General features: G+C 30.9%; 1 protein-coding gene across 2 annotated transcripts; it reads right to left on the reverse strand.

Moving 5' to 3' along the window:
* Positions 1-6,725: 6,725 nt before the first annotated feature.
* Positions 6,726-20,399, reverse strand: LOC137830992 (uncharacterized). Of its 2 annotated transcripts, none has more exons than XM_068638454.1 (13): positions 20,242-20,399; positions 19,384-19,633; positions 18,025-18,234; positions 14,760-14,840; positions 14,546-14,632; positions 14,355-14,450; positions 14,158-14,211; positions 13,637-14,066; positions 13,445-13,549; positions 7,885-8,092; positions 7,689-7,737; positions 7,539-7,578; positions 6,726-7,240 (listed from the first exon to the last, which is right to left on the reverse strand). In XM_068638454.1, exons 2-13 carry the CDS (start codon positions 19,624-19,626, stop codon positions 7,083-7,085), a joined length of 1,761 nt encoding a protein of 586 aa, XP_068494555.1. In that variant the 5' UTR covers positions 19,627-19,633; positions 20,242-20,399; the 3' UTR covers positions 6,726-7,082. The 2 variants fall into 2 exon arrangements, with proteins under 2 accessions (XP_068494555.1, XP_068494556.1); XM_068638455.1 differs by having other exon boundaries at positions 13,706-14,066; positions 20,242-20,376.
* Between the last annotated feature and the right edge of the window lie 1,176 nt (positions 20,400-21,575).

Raw genomic sequence — 21,575 nt, forward strand, 5'->3', positions numbered from 1 at the left:
GAAATCATTTTGTTCATCACTACTTTTCAAATATCTTGAACAATTTTTCAAATTAACGTTGACCAGATCTATTTATTTTTTCTAAACATAAATATTTTGAACAATTAAATATATTTAATGCCAATTTTAGTGTCAGGAAAACTATGGAACAAGAAGTTTATTAGTTTAAGTTCTAATTTTTTTTTACTAACACATTACGATTACTTTCAAGTTAGTTTTCCTTTGGTCTTATGGAAATGAACTTTCACATCTCACACTTGTTAAGTTAATGTCCGGTGGAAATTTTCCTTAGGCTTCTCACCTATATTTGTTCTAAAATCTAAATCTAAGTAAAGTGTCACTGATCAAATGAATAATCCTAAAATCAACTCACATAAAAAACTTTCCAGAGTACTAGAGTTTTGGAAGACGGAATAGATGAAGACTAAATGAATTTACCTTAACCAAAGGGAACTCCTAGTTCCAAGAAAAAAAGTCCTAGTTGATTTAAGAGTGAAACGACCAGACTCATCTAGAATACAATTAAGACCATGATATGATAAAAAAAAAATTAGGCATCTACTGTAAAGACAAAGGGATATTTCAATCACAACCTGTCCAAAACTGAGAGACTGTATTCGGAATGCTAGCACCATCAGATAACCCGACAATATTTTCTAAAGAAGTAGTACAACATCATTTATCATTCCAGAAATTAATAAAAGTACATGTACCAACAATCCAAGAAGTATAATCAAGTATAGTAGAATAAATCTGCTTAATTCCAGGCCAACAAGATGAGGATCTATAAACCATTCTAAACTCGTATTTTGATTTAAGAACTCAGGCTTCCTGGAGAAAAGGCCAAGACTTGTTGCAATAAGCAAAGTTCCAAGCAAGCTCTTCATATGCATTATTTTCATGACAAATATTAATAATCGTCACACCTCCATTCTCAAAAGGAGAACAACCACCGAATATCCATCAAAACTTAGCTATCATACCTCTATTCCAAAACATTATGAAAGCTCATGATTGTAAAAACATCATAACATATTAGTGGTTGATTTGCCAAATCCAATAAAACACGAAAATAGATCCACAATATGTGTTAGGGCATTTACTTCATGCACCCAAAAATTTGAACATGGACCCAATTTTTATATGAAATCACAAAAATACTTTTAAATAAAAGGGAATAAAGATAAAAAAAATATTTTTAGAACCACTTTTCTCGAACATCTTTATGGATTTTATGGATTTAAATTTACGTAACACTTTTATGAATTCCAAAAATTATTTTTGGAATGTTTCCAAATTTTCTTTTTTATAATTGTTTTTTCTAAAACATATTTTTTGTAAAGATTTTTTCTCATATAACATTATTTCTACTTTTATTTCTTCATCTAACACCTTTTAGTTTTTATTTTCCATAAAAAAAATATTTTTAGAACCACTTTTCTAGAACATCTTTATGAATTTAGATTTACGTAACACTTTTATGAATTCCAAAAAATTATTTTTGGAATATGTTTCCAAATTTTCTTTTTTATAATTGTTTTTTCTAAAACATATTTTTTTGTAAAGATTTTTTCTCAGATAACATTATTTCTACTTTTATTTCTTCATCTAACACCCTTTAGTTTTTATTTTCCTATCTAGCACCCTTTAGTTTTTATTTCTCTATTTAGCACCTTTTTTTCTATCATTCTTTATTTATTTTTGTTCTTCTTTTTCTTTTTATTGTTGTTTTCTTTATTTTTTATATTTATTTATTTTGTATTTTTTTTCCTTCTCACTTTTAAACATCAAGTGCAACATTTGCATTAGTTTTTTTTAGTGAATTTAATTATTTATAAAATTAAAATAGAAGAAAATTTGAATATTAAAAATTAAATATATAAAGATTTATGAAGAAATATCAATACAAAGATAATGAAATAAAATATTTTATTGATATTTTGATGTAAGTAAATATTAAGAGTAAAATAAATGTAAAATTGTAACATTATTTTGCTTTTTTTTTGTATTTTTATAGTAAATTTGAATTGCGGAGAATAAATTAGAATATATTTGTAAATATATTTTTATGATAAAATTCGGATGAAAAAAGTATAATAAATTATAATGTTTGTACCAAATTAAATGTTTGTATTTTTTGTTTGTTAAAAAGATATTAAAATAAGTAATAGTAAAAATTAAATAAAATTATTTGGATATTTTATAAAAATAATTAACTAAATGGTTTAAAAAATTATAAATAAAAATTAGGTTATTCATTGATGATATGTATGTAATAATAAAAAAAAATAAGTGAATAAATTTATTATTAGTTTTAATAAAAAAATAAATATATAAATTATAATTTTAAAATAAAAAATAAGAAAAAAATTAGATTTAAATTGAAAGATTATGTAAATCATGAGTTATACGTAAATATATGTTATAAATTATAATAATAAATATTATATAAGCATACTAGTCATATCCAAGGTCATCTTTATACGAGGAAAACATAATTAACTTTCTTTTGTCATTTCTTTTGTATCAAGTTTCTTTGATATTAAAAGTTTCATTAATGCAATGTACGACTTTTTAATAATGTTTATCTTAAAAATTTATCATCTTCTATAAAGATAAATATAAAAGAAATAGTGTCAAAATTAAACTATTTAATTGATATTTCTTACTTTTAATTAAATTACTAAATGTAAGAAAATATTTGATTTACTGTGGAACTCATGATTAAAAAGAAATTGAAAAAAAAAATACTTTAATAAGGTCAGTGACAAGTTTTTTTTATATTTTAAATATTAGTCTTTTCTAAAATATTAAACTTTAATAAAAACAAATGACGTTACTTTTTTAAAAGTTAAGTATTTCTTATTTAATATAAGTAAATAAAGAGTTATATTATATGGAAAAAAGTAAAATAGAACAAGAAAACAAATTATAAACTTGTAAGTATAAATATATAAATAAATATATTTAATTTAAATAATTGGTGATACTGTAATTTAATTATTAAAGTCAACTACCAATTTATCAATTTTTTTATAATAAACAAAAAATATATTTATAACTGATAAAATAAAAAATAAATCATACTCAATATATAAATAATTATATACAACCGTAAAAACATAAAAAAAAATTAACTATGGAACTAAGGTGGACAAACTAACAAAGTAAAATGTGTAATAATTTAACTCCACGTTCGAATTTCTACACAATAGTGCAATTTTGCACCAAATTTATTAGAATCAACATATTTGAAAAAATATGTAAATAACTAATTGGTACATTACTTTATTTTAAGAAGTCGTAATATGACTTCAATATAGTGCATAAATTTACAGAAAAATCGTTAGATTAAATTTATTTTGTAAAAGTGAAGTCTTCAGGATTATCACAATAAAAATAATACACATAAGTTATGCGTGGGAAGAATGAGACACGAGATGGTCTTTCATGCTAATTTTTATGTTTTGATGATAAGAAAAACTATTTTAATGATTTGATATAATATTAAAAGATCTAAACATTTTTTTCTACAACTGAAGTGAGTATCTAGAGTATGATATACAATCTATTAGATGATTTGAACATTTGTAACATACATTCATTAGACGGTCATATAAATTCATTAGACAGTCAATGAACAGATTGAATACATAATAGTTTTTTTTACTAAAATGTTGAATGAAATCTTTTAAATATACATATATAATATATACATATTTAAGTAAAGAGATTTGGTAAAAAAAATGTTAAAATTTAAAATCATGAAATCACTTTGTTCATCACTACTTTTCAGATATCTTGAATAGTTTTTCAAATTAATGTTGTCCAGATCTGTATCTTTTCTAAACATAAATATTCTGAACAATTAAATATATTTAATGTCAATTTTAATGTCAGGAAAACTATGGAACGAGAAGTTTATTAGTTTAATTTTTAATTTTTTTTTTACTAACCCATATTACGATTACTTTCAAGTTAGGTTTTTAAATAATATAAAGCAAAATCATTATATTTTTTAGCATCTAATAGCAGAAAAATGAAATATGAAAATATGAAGATGATTTATAGATAGTTGATGTCACGCACTAAAATATTAATTATTTGTGTAAGTCGTGATTACTGTAATTGTGAATATGAGAACACATGTATAACCCAAAGTAATTAAAACATACATATTTCTCTGTTTACATAAGATTAAATCATATCATTAACATTCATAACCTTAAATAAATATATTCATAAAAAAGGTAAAATAATTAAGTTTCTGCATCAAATTAAAATTAACTTATAAATAATTTATTTGAAAAAGTAAATAAAGTACCTCTACAACAAACCAAGAGAAACTTAATTCATTTAATTTTTATTTTCTCTTTAAAATATTGGCAAACATCTAGTAGTCACAAATTATGCAGCAATCAACAATTCAAAACAAAAAGCAGCATATTAATAATCCATGCTCTTGGGTCTTTATTTATTGCCATGAAAGATCCTATTACATTATTGCATGCTTGACACCTGAAAACCATTTCACTTCCTCCTGCTCCTCTCTTTGAAATCAGACATATTTGCATAGATTCTGGTATAAAAGTCATTTTGAATCTATCATAGCGAGTATTTGTTGGGCTTATCAGGCCACTTGCTATCGAACCGTTATCGAATTACATATAATATGTTATCCCGCGCACGAACTGTCTCTCTTGACGTGAGTTAATATTTATTTTCAAAAAGTACTTTAATTATCATGATGTATGTAATTTGGATTCGATTTTTCTGGTTTTCTCAAGATTATTTGCAATTACAATGATTGATTATATATTATCAATCCATAACACTAGATTTATCATGCATATACAACTTTTCTAAGTCAAATGACTTAATTTTTGTTGTAGGTGATAATAATGCCAATGACCAAAATCATCATAATGAGTTACACTTCATTTTTCGTTTTCACTTCCTTTAAACTCCTTATGTAGAAAATAATTGTCAAATCTACTATACCATGCTCTTAAAATTGTCAAATTATCTTTAAATATTTTTAAAATTTTACTTTTTCAGAGATAATTTTTTTCTAGGATGATATTTCCAAAAAGCTATTCCAAAAGCTCATTCGAAATGAATTAGACCTTTTCTTCCTACATAATTTCTAAAATAATATTTTACAAAAGTAAAAGCGACTTCCAACTTACCTATTTTAGAAATCTTTTTTAACAAGTTTTCTAAAATTTATGGAACACAAGAATTGCATTACGAAATGAATTTTCCAAAACAAAATTTTTAGAAAATCTTTTTTGAACAAGTTTTCTAAAATTTATGGAACACGAGAATTGCATTAAAAAATGAATTTTTCAAAACAAAATTTCTAGAAAAAGTTTTCTAAAACGTAAACAATACTTTTCAAAAACAAGTTTTTTAAAAAAAAAAATTCTAAAACACATGAAATACTTTACAGAATGACGTAAATAATAGCTTCGTTTCGGAACAATTTTTTTTTCCAATACGAGTTCTCTATTTTTTTCTTCATCTCAAAGTGTATAATGGAGAATAGAAGTGCAACAACAACGACAACAGCGTGGTACAGTAAAAAAAGATATTTTGGTCATTTTACGCTAGTATGATGATGCAATTAATAATAATAGGATGCAGCAAGTAAAAGCCAACTATAATTTCTCTTGAAAATCTCATTGTATTGTAGGCTCATTCTTCTTGTACCAGATCAATTTAAACATGCAACCAACACATCGACGTGAAATATCAGTTTTCTCCTTAATAACTTAAAAGATTTTATCTTCTAATTATTCATATCTATGTAAGTCAAATCACAAAATTCAATATATGTAAGTTCAAAACTAATAACTTATTTATCACTTTCAGATTTGATCTTCCAAAAACTTATTTAAACAACATAAATGACCTTCCAAATCTTGATTTTCAACATCATTTACAGCATACTTTTCTGTACATAAAAATTCAGAACTCATAATTCACTTTTTGATATGACTAATCCAGAAGTTTAAATGAAGTATGAAAATAATTTTTTGAATATCTAAATCCAAAGTATATAATAACCACTTCTGGATTTCTGCATCGAACAAACATGAAGTCAATGACAATATTTTGAATTTTAAATTATGCCTTAAATGATATAGTGTTGGGAGAAATTGGCTAACTCTTATTACGAGATGATGTTGAATCTTTTCTAAATGAAAGAGTATTAAATTATTTCTAAAACAATATTTTCACAAAGATATTAAATTCTTACCAGAACGGTCTTTCTCAAAAGGGTAAAATTTTTGTAGGGGTGCAAGTCGAAATTCATACCAAGTAGAAACAAATGACCCTTCAAAATTAACCTCCACCCTTCTCATTTATTATCTTATTTTGTTTTCATTATCTAACAAAAAATTAACGTTTTACTCCGTCATAAATTTTTTATTTTATTTATCTCGAAAACAAATGAAATAAAGTAATTCTAATAGGTCTAGAAAAAACAAAAAAATAGGATGAAAAGTTGAAAAATATTTATTATTAATTTATATGGAACTAAAAATAGGTTTCAACTAAAATAATAAATCAAGAATAATAAAAAGTACAGAAGCATAGGATAAGCTACAAATTACAGAATCATAAAGTAAACAACGTAAGCATTGCCTTCATAGTTTGGGCATGCTATATTACTGATGTATATGAGTACGGTTATAGCAGATACTGAGCAATCAATCCTATGCAGTTATAGATGACCCTTTTTCATTATTGGTCTCCTATCCTAATATTCTTTTCCAAATGTCACTGAATGAATTCCCTTTATTCGTGAAATGTATATACATTCAATAAAATACAACACAAGTTTGTGCAATGAACAACTCTCTCCAATAATACCACCAATATCATACCAGGTTTCTGTTTGCACTTCAAATGTACTTCTTCTTCCTTCTCACTATGTTTCCATGTGTTCAATTTTATCTATTGGGCAGTCACTAAAAATACAAAAACTGACAAACTTTACAAACTCATCATACAATGGAAATCTTCTGTATTTGGACGTACAATTTTGTTTTGCCTTTCAGAACCGTTTTTCCAGGCTAGCAAGCTAAGTTTGTGCTTGATTCAAGGGTTGACTTAGCAAGCCACAATAAGCCGGGATCATTCCTCTTTAACACCAAGTAAGCATCTTCCTTTCCAACATTGTCAAACATAACATCTTCGCTGAAGCCGACCAGAGATAGAATTTCCAAGGCAGCTGTAGCAGTAAAAATGAAAAAGATAATAATAGCCCAAATTTCAGCATATATCATTTTAGCATCTGCTTCTAGAAAAAGTTGCTTTTAAGAATTTGTAATAAATGCTTATACAATTGCCTGTCTACAACATATACTGTATGATATATTAGTTCTAAATAAATAGTCTATAATGAGGAGGTTACTATTTAGATTTTACCAGAATCATATGCCTAATATCTAGGTTCTTTCACTGTACATAAGAAAATCATTTCTACACGAGTACTACTAAATTATAACTCATGGTCAGAAAGTACAAACCTTTATTATTTACAATATTCCTCTCAATGACTGGATTAGCCTGCAATCAAAATGTTCTTTATATAAAAATCAATTCTTTTAAAGTTAATCTTAAGATATTATAGCATTGTTTCAGGAAGCATGCCAAAAGGTAACATAGGTTATATGTACCTTCCGTAATCTCTTGTACTTTTCCACCAAAGGGTGTTCAATCACATTCCTGCAATCAGATAGAAGCAGATATACGGAAAAGGAAAAGCTTAAAGCATAACTACACATAGAATAACTAGAATTACTTTCTGAAACTTTGTAAAGCAAGCCGTTCATTCTATACTCATCGAGGGTACCAATGATAGTTCAACAATACCTAATTATTTTCAGGAGAGTTTGAAGGATTGAAGTGGCTTGCGTTGCACTAACTTCACTTCTTAGCATTTCCATAGCCTTCAACAAACGGTTACAAACAGCAGTTGAGGTATCATTTATTCTCTGAAATTCTTGATCATCGGGATCAGGCTCGTTAGTTTGCAATGTAGACGATTCTGGTGTGGGAACCACATCAATGGGAACAGTTTCTGCCATCACATTTATTTCAACATAAGAATCCCCATGTTCAGGTTGGTTATAAGCATTTCTTTCATTAACTTCATATCCAATATTTAACTAAAGCATGGAGCTAATTGAATGAAGCAACGGTTGGGACAGAAGGGTAAGTAGCTTGTAAAAAGAAAAAAGTAAAGGGTAGCATGCTTCAAGATACGAGACCTCATACCACAAGATCCTTGTCCTATCCGAGTAGCTAAAGGATTAAAGGAACATTGTGTTATCAGCACACACATGATTCTCTATTTATAGGCAATAGTATTGATACAATATAAGGAAACAAAAGAAATATAAAACATAATCACTAAAATTAAGCCTATCTAATATTTTCCTATTTGCATATTAAAATCTTTAACGCCCCCCTCAAGTTGGAGTGTACATGTCTTATGCACTGAGCTTGTTACAAACACAGATACAAGTAGCTAATTAATATTCTAAATACAATAACTAGCTTTTCCTTCTTATACCCTAACAGTATATTTAGACAAATTGCTCTCAATAATTCCATTCTTAATGGTATTCTTACTGAAGAAGTGTGTATATTCAGCAACCCCTTAGATTTCAAGCAAAGAATAAATCTCTAGTTTGCAGATTGCATAAAGCCATCTATAGGCTCAAAAAGACAGTGCAAGCATGGTATCAACAGCTGAAACTGCTACATCTTGGGTTTACCTCCAGAAAATATGATCCTTCTTGTGAAGATTGACTTAGTAAAATCATGTTAAGGTTCCTAGACCATTTGATACAATAGACCATCTGATAGTTCAAGAGCTTTTGGTGGTACAAGACTGTCTGTCTTGACCAATTCATTTGTCTTCTTCATCTCTTCAAAGCATCTAAGTGTGTCAGAACATCTACTTTACATCAATTGTAACTTGCTTTGTTTGTCATAAGAGAGTCTGCCTACTTAACGTTTTAACGTTTCAAGCTTAGAGGAGGGAGCATTGTTTACGTGACTTTTCCTCTAGTTTAGGATGATTTAAGGAAGTTAGTCTTGACAATTATTTCTGTATAAATTGAACCTTGTATTACCTATTTTAACTCTTTTAACCAACCAAGAGTTGAGAGTTCACTTAGAGAGTAACTTCACATTGTAATCTATGTTATAGTGGATTTCCGACCCTTGATGTGGATTGAAGTTCGTTAAAACTTCAATTGAACTATGTTAATTTCTCTGTGTGTTTTCTTCCTTACTCTTCCTTGGTAGCCATCTAGCTATTAGTTGCGGATTCGTTTGTGTTGGTAGACAATCTAGTGAGTTTGTTTGAGCTACTTCCACAACACTTCCTTATTTCCCCTTTTCTCAAGAAAATCATGTCCCCGTGTTCATTAATGTTGACAATATCATCATTTATTGGAAACAATCTACCTCTCAGCATTGCATCTTGAAAAATAAAGCCCAATTTGCACTAAAAGAAGTTGGCAATCTTGAATGTCTTATTAGCTAGATCTAAAATGGCTAACTTTTAGAATTCCAAACCAAGTATTCATAGAGACTTACCATCCAAAGCCAAGATGGAAGATGCCATAAATTTGGATACACCTATGATCACTAACACTAAACTTAGTAGATATGCATTGATCCTTTTGTTGAATCCTAATTCTATCACTCTAATGTTGGGAACCTTCAGTATGCCACCATTACATGCCCTGAAATAAGCCACATTATAAACAAATGCCCTATAATTTCTATTTCAGCCCTAGAAAGCAATAAAACACATCCTTCGCTACCTAAATTGAACTTTACACTATGGAATGACTCTTCAACCTTGCTCTCCCCACTAGCCCATACCAATTTTACTGCCAACTAAGGTGTTCATTGAGATTTAGACCCTGACGATGGGAAATCCACCTCTGGATCATTTATATATCTTGGTTCTAACCTTGCTTAATGATGGTCAAAGAAACACTCTTGTGGCACTCTAGCACTAAAGCTAAATAAATACAAAAGCCTTGCTAACACTACCTCTGAAGTTCTATGGATTAAATCTCATCTCATCAAACTTCATGTCCCCTTTCAAGTACCCACCATGCAGTGCAACAACTTTACACAGTCTCCCTCTCCCAAAAACCTGCTCTTCCTACCAAAACACAACATATGGAACTTCACTTTCCTTGTTGTCAGAAGAGGTTCTAAAAAACGCTTTGCAATGTAGAACATTGTTGGTCTTGACCCCAGAGGCACCTCATTTGCTGGTCTCACTCACTCCACCATTCTTGACCCTTGGGTCTTGATTTAGTGCCACTAATCATATATGAGGCAATAAGTCTCTTTTCTCTTCTGTTTCCACTTGTGGTCTCTTACCCTCTGTCAATATGACCAATGGCTATTACACTCTCTCATGGTGTTGGTACCATCCGTCTTCTCCCTTCTCTCTCCCTTGACGATCTCCACTATGTTCCTAGGTTTGTGTTTAATTTATTATCCCTTAGTTGTTTCACCCATTCTCTTAATTGCCTTATTCTTTTACTTAAGTTTTTGTTTTCTTACAAAACCGAACCAAGCAAATGATTGACATCAATGTGAGTCTCATGGCGGCCTTCATCTACTACGAGCATCTTCTCATGCTAGCTTGGTGGTGGATTCCCCTCTTCTCATTCATGCACAATTGGGTCATACTAACCTTACGAAGCTTCAACATATTGTACCACGTCTATCTAAATTGTCTAGTTTGTTGTGTTAGTTGTGTCATTTAGGAAAAATAGTTGTAATTGGTTTCCTAAGAGTATCCCCAAGCAAGCTTTGTCTCCTTCTGTTTTCTAGTTCACTCGAATATTTAGGGACAGAGTCGTGTTAGGTCTACTTTAGGATTTTTATAATTTTGTAATTTTCATTGATGATTATACTCAATGCACTTAGTTGTTTTTGATAAAATATCATTCTAAGTTGCTTTTCACATTTCAATTTGTTGTACATTGGCTAGAGAACTGATAAAATTATAATATATAAATAAGTGCAAGCCTCACTTTATAAACTGATTTTGAGAGATTGAGTTGGGCTTAAATTCTAATAACAAAATACATCACTCCATTTTGTTCCCTCCTCAAACTCTTTTCTCCTCAAGTCTTTGAATCTACTTGTTTTGTCCACAATCTTAGTCCTGGACCAGTTAAGTAGTCAACTTGGTCTCACAAGTGTGTCCTTTTAGGCTACCCTAGGTCTAAAAAAGGATATAATGTTTCTCACCTCCCTTCATTGTTATTTGTTCATTGCTAACGCAACCTTCTCTGAGTCCTCTCTTCTTTACTTTGAGTCCACTTCCTTACCTTTTGAGACTATCTAGCCCTACCACCACCCCTCTTGTCTTCGATACCACCGGCATCTTTGGTGAGTCCCTAGCCCTACCACCTCCACCTTTGGTTTTATCATCATCAACAACATTTACACCTTCCAGTTGGGCCAACTTTTGACTCTACTTTGATGCCACCTCCTTTTGTAGTCAAGAAGCCCATAGATTTAAGTATATGTTTTAGCCACCAATTGCACTTTGAGGAGATCAACTTCACCATTGGGTCCAACCTCAATGCAATAGACCCAACGACAACCTATTGTCTTCTTCCTAGATGGAAGAGGAACTAACTCCCATGTTTTGTTATGCTTAAGAGTTTGCATTTAAGTAATCATAGCTTGTCGCCACCCAAGATGGTGAAGTGTTTCTGTCACATTTTTAGGAATAGTAATAGAAGAGAAAAAAAAATAAAGGAAAAATAGGAAGGAGATAACCTGTGGTAGTCATGGTAGTCAAAATCGTGAGTTGCATCGTAAGATCGTATGATTTTACAATATATATTCATGTTGCCGATTTGCGATCATCAGAAAAGTACGATTCTGGCAAATCGCGTGGGATTGACATTGCAAATCGCAACTTGTGTGGGATCCTTGAGTTTCGCAATCTCACAGTTCTCGCGGCACCTTTCGTGGCGACACACCTCGCACCGGCACCTCTCGCGGTTATATGTATGTGTATATATGTTTTCATAAAATTTTTAGGATCTTACGATCCGTGTTACTATCTTCCGATTCACGATTCATGTTTATCTTTTCGATCCTAAGTAATATCTCAATTTTGACTACCTTGGTGATAGCTAAGAAAATTGTAAATAGGATAAATATTACAAGTAGATCAAGTACCTTTGCAAAGGACAATGGGCCAACTTTAGTCATTAAGATCAGGAGTTGTGATATTAGGTGATGATTGAGAAGGACCTGTTGAAGAGGACTTACCTTGGGGGTATTCGACTAGTCATTTTGTTCTTGTGTTGGTAGGTAATAAGGGGTAGTGACGATGGTTCAGGAAGAGTTTGTATGGTATTCTGGGTGTTGGGAGTAAAAGGAACGAAACCATAACTAAAGGCATAGGAAAAACATGTTGGAGGGAATTAGAATCCTATTTATCAAGAGGAAGGAAGGGAGTTGGTTCAAAAAAGGTGACATTGGCAAACATAATATTTTTTGGTCTTATGAGAGTAACATCAATATCCCTTTTGAAGACACATTGAATGGCTTCAGCTGAGAGTTTATCTAAGCTGGAGGACATATCATGAACAAAACATATACAACCAAAAACACGTAGTGGAGTAGGAAACTTTATTTTCAAGGGAAGAAATTCATTTAATGAAAAAACAAGCATTTAGGATAACATCACCCTATTACTGAATAGGCATATTTGCACCAAGCAATAAGGTATGAGTAGTTTCAACCAAATGTGTATTTCTCCTTTTTGTTATACCATTTTGCTAAGGTGTACGAGGCCAAGTAAACTAATGCAAAATGCCGTGTGAGCTTAAGAGTTTAGATATATCAGAGGAAACATTCTTTTCCATTATCGCTCTGTGTGATTTTGATTACTTCTTCAAACTGATTTTTGACTTCATTAAAATGACATAAAAATAGCCAAAAATTCAGAACGATCTTTCATTAGATAAATCCAAGTACATCTAGTAATCAATGAACATAACAAAATATCTAAAACCAAAAGATGACACATGACTTGGCCCCCTGATATAATAGTGGATGATAGGAAAAGCAAAATTACACCTCAGTAAAATGTCAAACTTGTTTATGTGGGGAATTGAAGGTGGAAGCACCTCAGTAGGAAATACCTTGTCCAGTTCGTGTATGTTCTTCAAATATGTCCATAAATAAAATTATTCTAGTAAATAATAAGTGTGCGTGTGTGTGCTCAATACTTTAGTCCAATAGTTTTCATGTTTGAAATTTTTGTTTATTGTTCCATGTAATCATTGTTAGGTTTATGATTTTAGAATGCTCATCCTTGATTGGATATGCCTACACAAACTACATATTATCGGCGAACAATTACCTATAATTGGAGCAATAGATTCTGTAGATGCTTCTGAAGTATCTGGATTAGCAATGGATGTGTATGTTGCTAACATATTGCCAGTACTTGACTCATAATGCAAACCTTGCAGTACACCAAAATCATTAGGTTGTTGTTCAAAATTCTTGCTATCAGTGATTCCTGAACTAACATCATAATCAACAACTTTACCATGATGAGAATCATCAGGATCAGGCTCATATTTTCCATTGATAATATGATCATCAGGGTCCGGCTCACCTCTATGTTCTTTCTTATCAGTGATGGCCATTTCAATATCTTCAATTCCGTTGGAGGCAGATATCGCACAATCAGATTTTTTTTCACTCAAACTATGACTAGAATAACCAGGATCTAGCTCTTGATTTAATTCAAACCCTCCCAGTTTGTTTGGAGAAACATTAGCCAACCGGTTGTAAGCAGCAACAATTGAAGATTCACGTGCACTTATTAGCTGATCTGTCCTGTTACCTCCAAGCTTATGAGGAATACTGCTATTGTCAGCTATAATGTCTTCTTCATAGGTTGCAGTATTCCTTACTCTGCTCAAAGTGTAGCTTGCAGATCTAGTCCAATCTAAACTAGATGCTTCTTGATTTAACTGTCAAGGAACAAACTAAATTATCATATGGCAATAAATGAGAGCATAATAATGGATTGACACCCAAACACTCAAGCATATATGCACACACCTGCTTATCCAGTGCATAAAAGTTTGCATCATGTTCAGAGTATACCATGTGTGCCTGAAATTAAAATAACTTTCTTCAATAACTTCCATTTGTCAAATAGACAGTAGAAATTTATGTTTTTCCTTATGTTCATATTTAATTACTTTAGGATCAACAGAAGAAAAAAAACTGTTCATCTGATGTGCGCTATAGCTTACAAGTTCATGCAGTAGAGTTTTCTTGATCCTTTCATATTTCCTGAAACCTTTGAGGTCATCAGTCCGTAGCCGCAGTGATATTTCCTCTCCATGATTCTGTAATAAGAACGAAAACAACAAGGAGAAATCAACAACAGGACAATGCCAAACACTTAAAATGTCATATTTTGTCATCCTGTAGAATCCAATACCTTGTTAAAACCTAGAATGCATTTAGGGTCCACACCAACATAACCAACAGGAGCCATCTCAGTCATAATTCCAACACGCCATCGATGCTGTAAAAGATGAAAAAAAATATTCAGAACTTACAGCATATTTTCATTATAGCACAAATATATATATATATATATATATATATATATATATCAGTTCAGTCAATTAATTGGGGTATGAACAGCGTACCTTGTTCATGACAGCAACAATTCCAGGATCTGCAGCAAGCATGTGCATTCTTTTAAGTGCTTCAGCAGCAGGAGGATTCAACTAAAAATAAGGGAAAGCAAAATCATCCATGATCAGTTGCCAAACCTCCATTAAAAATTTTACATTATGGGAAAGGAAGCAAAGAATGTAATAGAAAATCAATAACCAGTAAAACAATCAGTTAATAAGGCAAAATATCATATTTATAGATTATGCTTTTCCAGTCCCAAAAAATAATATACGATAATTTTACCAAAACACAATATATCACTAGTTGCAATGTAAATATCAAAGTATAAGGATATAATAGTTGCAGTAAACCAACAGGGGACAGAGTTTGAGCCTTGTTTCTTAGACAAACATCGCATTCTTAGTTCTACTTTTGGATCTACCCCTCTATTCCTCCTTTCCAGTATAATAAGCTTGAAATCCTCTAGTAAATTATAAAATGCCTGAGTTGGCTTCCCATGTTGGAATTATGAAATTCCTGTAGAGTCTTTATCTAATACTAGCCTCCCCATATAGTGCATCCTGAACCTCTATAGTTCAAATCCTGCATGAAACCCAGCTTCTTGTAATGAATCATGAATTCTGCCTCTCAACCAAGCATCACTAGAGAGAGTATCGACCACTCTATCCTCTGTTCCAGCCTTATATTTTGTTAGAGATATGATTTGTTTATGTCTATAATATGATTTTATTACATTAAATAAGGAGACATCATATAGTTTGACAAGGAAATTTCTTACAAAATATTTCCCATTATTAGATATTAGTTTTGTTCCTTATTAATATATCTCTTTTTCTTAGGAAGATTTACAAATGCAATGATCTCCTTAAGATATAAGAAAAGCCAAGGAGATCATACTTTATGTATAAAGCACTCCGTTACATGTAAACCCACCTGATTGCTAGTTTATGTGGTGACATGATTATTGCATGAGAAATGAAACAGAGAAAGTGGCTTTAAAGTCAAAATTGACAACCCAATTTGAAATGAAAAACTTGGGAAAACTTAAGTATTTATTTGGAATAGATGTTGCTTATTCAAAAATGAGAATTTTCATTACCCAAAGAAAATATGTAACAAGTCTCCTCAAAGAAACAAGTGGAGATGTAGAACCTCAAGAGTTCCTATTGAAAAAATCAAGTGAAGAAAACACTAATGTAGAAAAGACCCAATATCCTATATTGGTAGGAAAACTTGTTTATTTATCACATGCGACTAGACATTGCTTATGCAAAATAGTGTGATAAGCCAATTTATGGATAATCCAAGATAAAGATACATGCAAGTAGTTGAGAAAATTCATTGGTACTTGAAGTCAAGCCCAATAAAGGGACTAATCTTCAAGAAAGAAGACACTTTGACCACGAAGATACACACTAATGTAGATTATGCATGTTCTATTACTGACATCTACCTCTATATACTGTATGTTTATGGGAGAAAGTCTAGTCACGTGGAGAAGGAAAAAAATAGGATAGGGTATCTCGTTCAAGCGAGAAAGTTGAGTTTTGAGCTCTGGGAGTGTATGAAGGACTTTGGATGAAGATCATACTAGATGACATGAGAATACAAGTTTACATCCCTACGCAATTGTATTGTAATAACAAGTCAGTCATGATTGTAGTTCATAATCCAATACATGATAGGACCAAACATATTGAAATTGACAAACACTTCATCATAGATAATCTTGACAGGGCAATAATGGTTACAAATGTCCCTACAAGACTCTAGTTAGGGAACATCTTCACTAAGGGACTTCCTTAACGTAGATTCTAAGATCTTGTAGGCAAGTTAGGAATGATAAATATTCATTTATCAACTAGAGGGTGAGTGCTGTAAATAATGGATTATTAGGATAAAGATACCATAATATCTCCATAGTAATTAGAATAAAATATCCTTAGAATCTTCACATTCATTCCAGCAGATTATATTTCCTTTCTTAAGAGAATGTGATTACTACAAATAGAGTTGAGAATATAATTAACAAAATTGAAATTAATAATATATTTCTTTATTCCCTCTCATTATTCAAGTATTAGTTACAAAACCCACTACTCCAATTCATGCCACACTCCAATTCATGCCACACTTTGCACCCATGTCATTCCTCTTTCTCTTATTCTTTTTCACACACACCTTAGCATATGGTAAAGTTCTACTGTTTAGCTTACCATTTACTTCCTCACTATTTTATTGGAGTCCTGACAACACCCCATCCTCTTGCCTCGTCCTCAAGGCGAAAAGAGGGATTGTTGCTAAAAGTCTTATGCCACTTCCTAAGTGTTCTCAACCTCTAGTAATCTTGTAATTTATGAAAACCTGCAGCTCCCCCATGCTATTTGTTTAAGTGTTGAGAACCTCCTTTGGTTGTGCATATAATTCACAATCAACTACCAAAGCTCATTGTTGTGCCACTACCTCTAATATACATTTCTTTAAAGTGGAAATATGAAAAATAGGACGGACTAGTGAAGTGGCTAGAAGAAGCAAGTTGTACACCCCAGGATTGAGGTTTTCCACAATTTCACAAGACTACCTTCAACCATGGACTTTAGATTCGTTAAAAACCTTCTATTTGTTTTTTCTTAAGTAAATCCAAGTGAAGCGAGAATACACATCAACAAAAATATAGTAAGAAAAAGTTTTGAAAAAGGGAATGGAAAACGGTCCCCACAAGTCACTTTATACTAATTCAAGAGGAGAAATAAATTAAGTTTGATACATATTACATTACACTTCTAAAAAAACAAGGCACCTTACATGAGAATTTTGATGCACTAACCTAAGATGCCAAGTGAAGGCATTAGGTAATAGTGGTACATATGTTAGAAGAACAAACAAAATGATACATGGTTTATTACAATGAACAAAAAGGTAACAAATGACTATTAGAAGTATAGGCAAAATGAAGACGTGGAAACTGATATAATGCATTAGGTTTTATATATCTTATCATCACATTCTAAGAAGTCATGTCATATCAAATCAATACCAATTTCACAGTATTTTGCCTCTATTCTCTCCCTCTATCCCTAAAACTTTATCATTTCAATAATAATCATATAGTAAAATGATGTCTACAGTTTTGGAATACTTTACCAAAAACCCTATTACTAGTTACTAGTAACAATGTAAATGCAAGAGTATAAAGTGATATAAAAGATAAATATGAGTTGTGTGATTCTTCTATTGAACACAAACATTAAAAATCATAAAGCAATATAGTACCTCTAATCCTGGAATTTGAAGTGTGCGAAATTCACAAAATATGTACTGCCCTTGTGGGAGTTTCAATGAAATCTGAGGTCCATGTGAAATTCTCTGTTTCATTCTCTTCTCTTCATCCTCAAATCCAACTATTCTTAAATCTGTTTTAGAATTTTGAAGAACCTCTTCAACCTCATTTGTTGACACACCCATCATGATAATTGACCTGGCCTGGGGAATAAAAATAGGGGCTTAAGGGAATAGTACGCCAAATAATTAAGTCAACATATCAACCATTTCCAATGGTTCAATAATGCTAATTACAAGCATTGATAAAACAAACAGAAAGGACGTATATGGATAACCAATTCAATGAATCCCCTTGTGAAGAAATGAAGTAGGATCATAACATAAATATCACCACCATTTGACTGTAAAGTGTTCCTCAACAGAAAAAGGCTAATTGGACGAGTGAAAATTAGTTTGACACTTTAATCAAATAACAAAAAGTAGTAACATGCATTTTTTTCCTTTCTATATTAAAAAAATCGAGTACAATTGCAATCCAGGATGGAAGGGAATAAATATAAAATGATAAAATAGTTTGTAGAATAGTGATAATAATTGAAAATCAGTCAATGGAAATAAAAAAAATGGATAATTACAGTCACAGCAAGCAAAGTAGAGAAGGATTATCTCAGCTTAGATATTCCCAAGAGCAATGCTCATTACAAAGAGTAAAGCTTCCTCAACAATGGCTAAAGAAAATGCCTAAGATATTCCTAAATGTCACTCCCCCAATGTACACTTAAGATAAAAAGTCTGTAACTAAAGCTCCCCTTCTGATGCCCCGTAGGACCTACTAAAACAACTAACTTTCACTCACAATGTTCTCACACGCTTCTTAGTAAGCTTAACTTGTAACTTTTACCACCATTCCATCATATTTGGGCCACCTTTTGTTGACAACTTCACATGACAATTGATCAATGGGTTCAAGGCTCGGGCTCCTATCAAATAGCATGTTAAAAGAGACACATCCACTCAATTCTGCTGAAGAATGTGCGTCAAACAATCAAATTTCATATCCCGGGATTAGAGGTTCCATCCTAGATAGTTAACGATAGTTTGGTTCAAGAAAAATATTTATACCTAAATTTTAGATAAATAGCACAAAAAATTTATGAAACTCTGGTCTAATGGACAAGGGGAAACCGTAGCACAAAAAAAAAACCATCAAGGAAAGCAGCAAATACAATGCAATGCAATGATTCATAGAACAATAAAAACTATATCCCTGAGAATGAAGACGGTAAGAAAAATATTTTGCATGTAGTTAAATCTTAACCCACATGATACCAAATATGTAAATGGCAGTACCTCAGCAATTGAAGCTTCCTGCAGAGTTAAAAGTGCATGCTCCGCTGAAAATGGAGCCAGCAGTTTTGACGCTCTACCAGAAATCTGTGGAACAATGAACCGCATCGTATCTTCATTGATATTCGTTAACTTTTGCAATTCCTGTCCTAGATCCTTCACATTGGCACCTATATTCATCTCTACAACAAATTTCTTTCCCCTCCATGTAACAGAGATGTTAACCAGATTCGATTGAGGTTGCATATTCAATCTACAAGAATCAAAACAAGTCTAGTCAATTTCCACTGATTATATTTTGGTACAAACAATGTCCCAGAAGGAATACTATAGACACCTAACAAATCTCTCTCTCTGTCTAGGTGTGAGTACAGGGATACACGTAGGGTTAAATTACCGAGTAAATTCCCCTTTCCATATATTTGGAAAATTAAATTGAACAATTTTTATAAGGGCACTTCCAAAACTCTGAAAACAGCTAGGGATCCCAACACAACAAAATTGAACCATAATTCATAAGAGAGTAAACTCAAAAACTTCATGTAGATACATATACAACCAAATTTGACAAAATTTAATCATACCAAACCAACAAATTAACTCAAAATGAGTATAAGTAATTTGACACATTTTAAGAGATTCACAACTTCCATAACCAAATTCTGGAGAATTAAAAGAAACCCATTTGAGAATTCACAATTCAACGCCGACCTCTAACCAGAAAACCGATAAAATTAAGAATAAAACAAAGACATATTTTGTAACGAAAACAGATCCATAAAATTGTATAGAGAAAAGAGAAAATTGGCATGATCAGAACTGAATTTGTACAGAACATAAGCAGGAGGAAGATTGAGTTACCTGAGGCGAAGGAGTCAAAAATTGATGGAAGGTCAATGAAAATTATAGGACAGGGAGATGGACGTGTGCACTAAGCACATCCGCGTCAAGTGGAAGAATCTAGATCCCTATTTATATGTTGTTATTAATTAATAAATAATTATTAATTATTCCATTACGAAATAAGTGGAAGTCAAAGTTAGTAATAAATGGATGAATAAATTATACTGCTTATTAGACTCATGCGATCCCTATATCAATTTTTATGAGTATAATTTATATTAATACTTATATTTAAATAAATTCATAATTTTTTAATAATATAATGAATGTTAATTACAGAATTTCATATTTTGTTTCATTTTTTATAACTTTATAATATTTGATTAATGAAATATAATTTATCTTTATATATTTTCTTTAGTCTTTAATTAGTCATTTGATATCTTTAATTAAATAAGTTAAAAATATTATTATATTTACATGTTAAATTATTTTATTCTAATTAATAATTAGAATTTAGTTTATAAGTGTTAATAAGTTTAAGTTATTATACTACTCTACATTCTATCATTCAATCAATATAATATAAAAAATTTAATTTTTTAAACTACGATATGATTCTAATTTTTAATTTAAAACAAGAATAGTATGTTTTACGGATCAGGCGGTATAGGCAAAACAAACTGGTGTGTTTAAAATATCAACCCATCTCACCAAATTAGTGGTGGTTCAGTCGTCTGACCAAGTTTTGGCAATTTCTCCCTACATTATATCATTTTCTATATACACCCAACATCAGTTTTTAAATCCAATTTTTTTCTGTCATATATTTGCGTACAGATATTCATATTTGGAAGTGAAACGCTTATAAATATTGACATCTGAAAGTATTATATTTTTAAATATATGGATGTTATTCAAATAGGTATAATCCACGGAATTGCAGAAATTTGAAAAATGAAAGAATTCCAAATAATAACTATAAGTATACGAAAAAAAAAGAACCTTTTTTTTTGTAATTCCTATGATGCAATTGGAGCTTATCAACAGAAAAGAATCATTTAGAATTGTACTTTTTGACTAAAGATATCGTTATCCGAAAGACACCATCATGCTTCTGGATATACATATCCGGAAGTCAATCATCCTCGGCTTTTTATTTGGCAGTGTGATGATTTTGGTACTTTTAATGGATTAAAACCCTTTAAACCAGACAATTTAAAGAATATAAGTAAAATCAACATTAAAAGGTGTTCATAAGGTCAAAACAACTTCTTCATCAATTCAACTTCTTCTTGTTCAATATAATCTTCAAAGTCCTCATTTGGAATTGAAGTACTCGGACCACCATG

Source organism: Phaseolus vulgaris, chromosome 6 (genome assembly GCF_000499845.2).
Source record: "Phaseolus vulgaris cultivar G19833 chromosome 6, P. vulgaris v2.0, whole genome shotgun sequence".
NCBI lineage: Eukaryota > Viridiplantae > Streptophyta > Magnoliopsida > Fabales > Fabaceae > Phaseolus > Phaseolus vulgaris.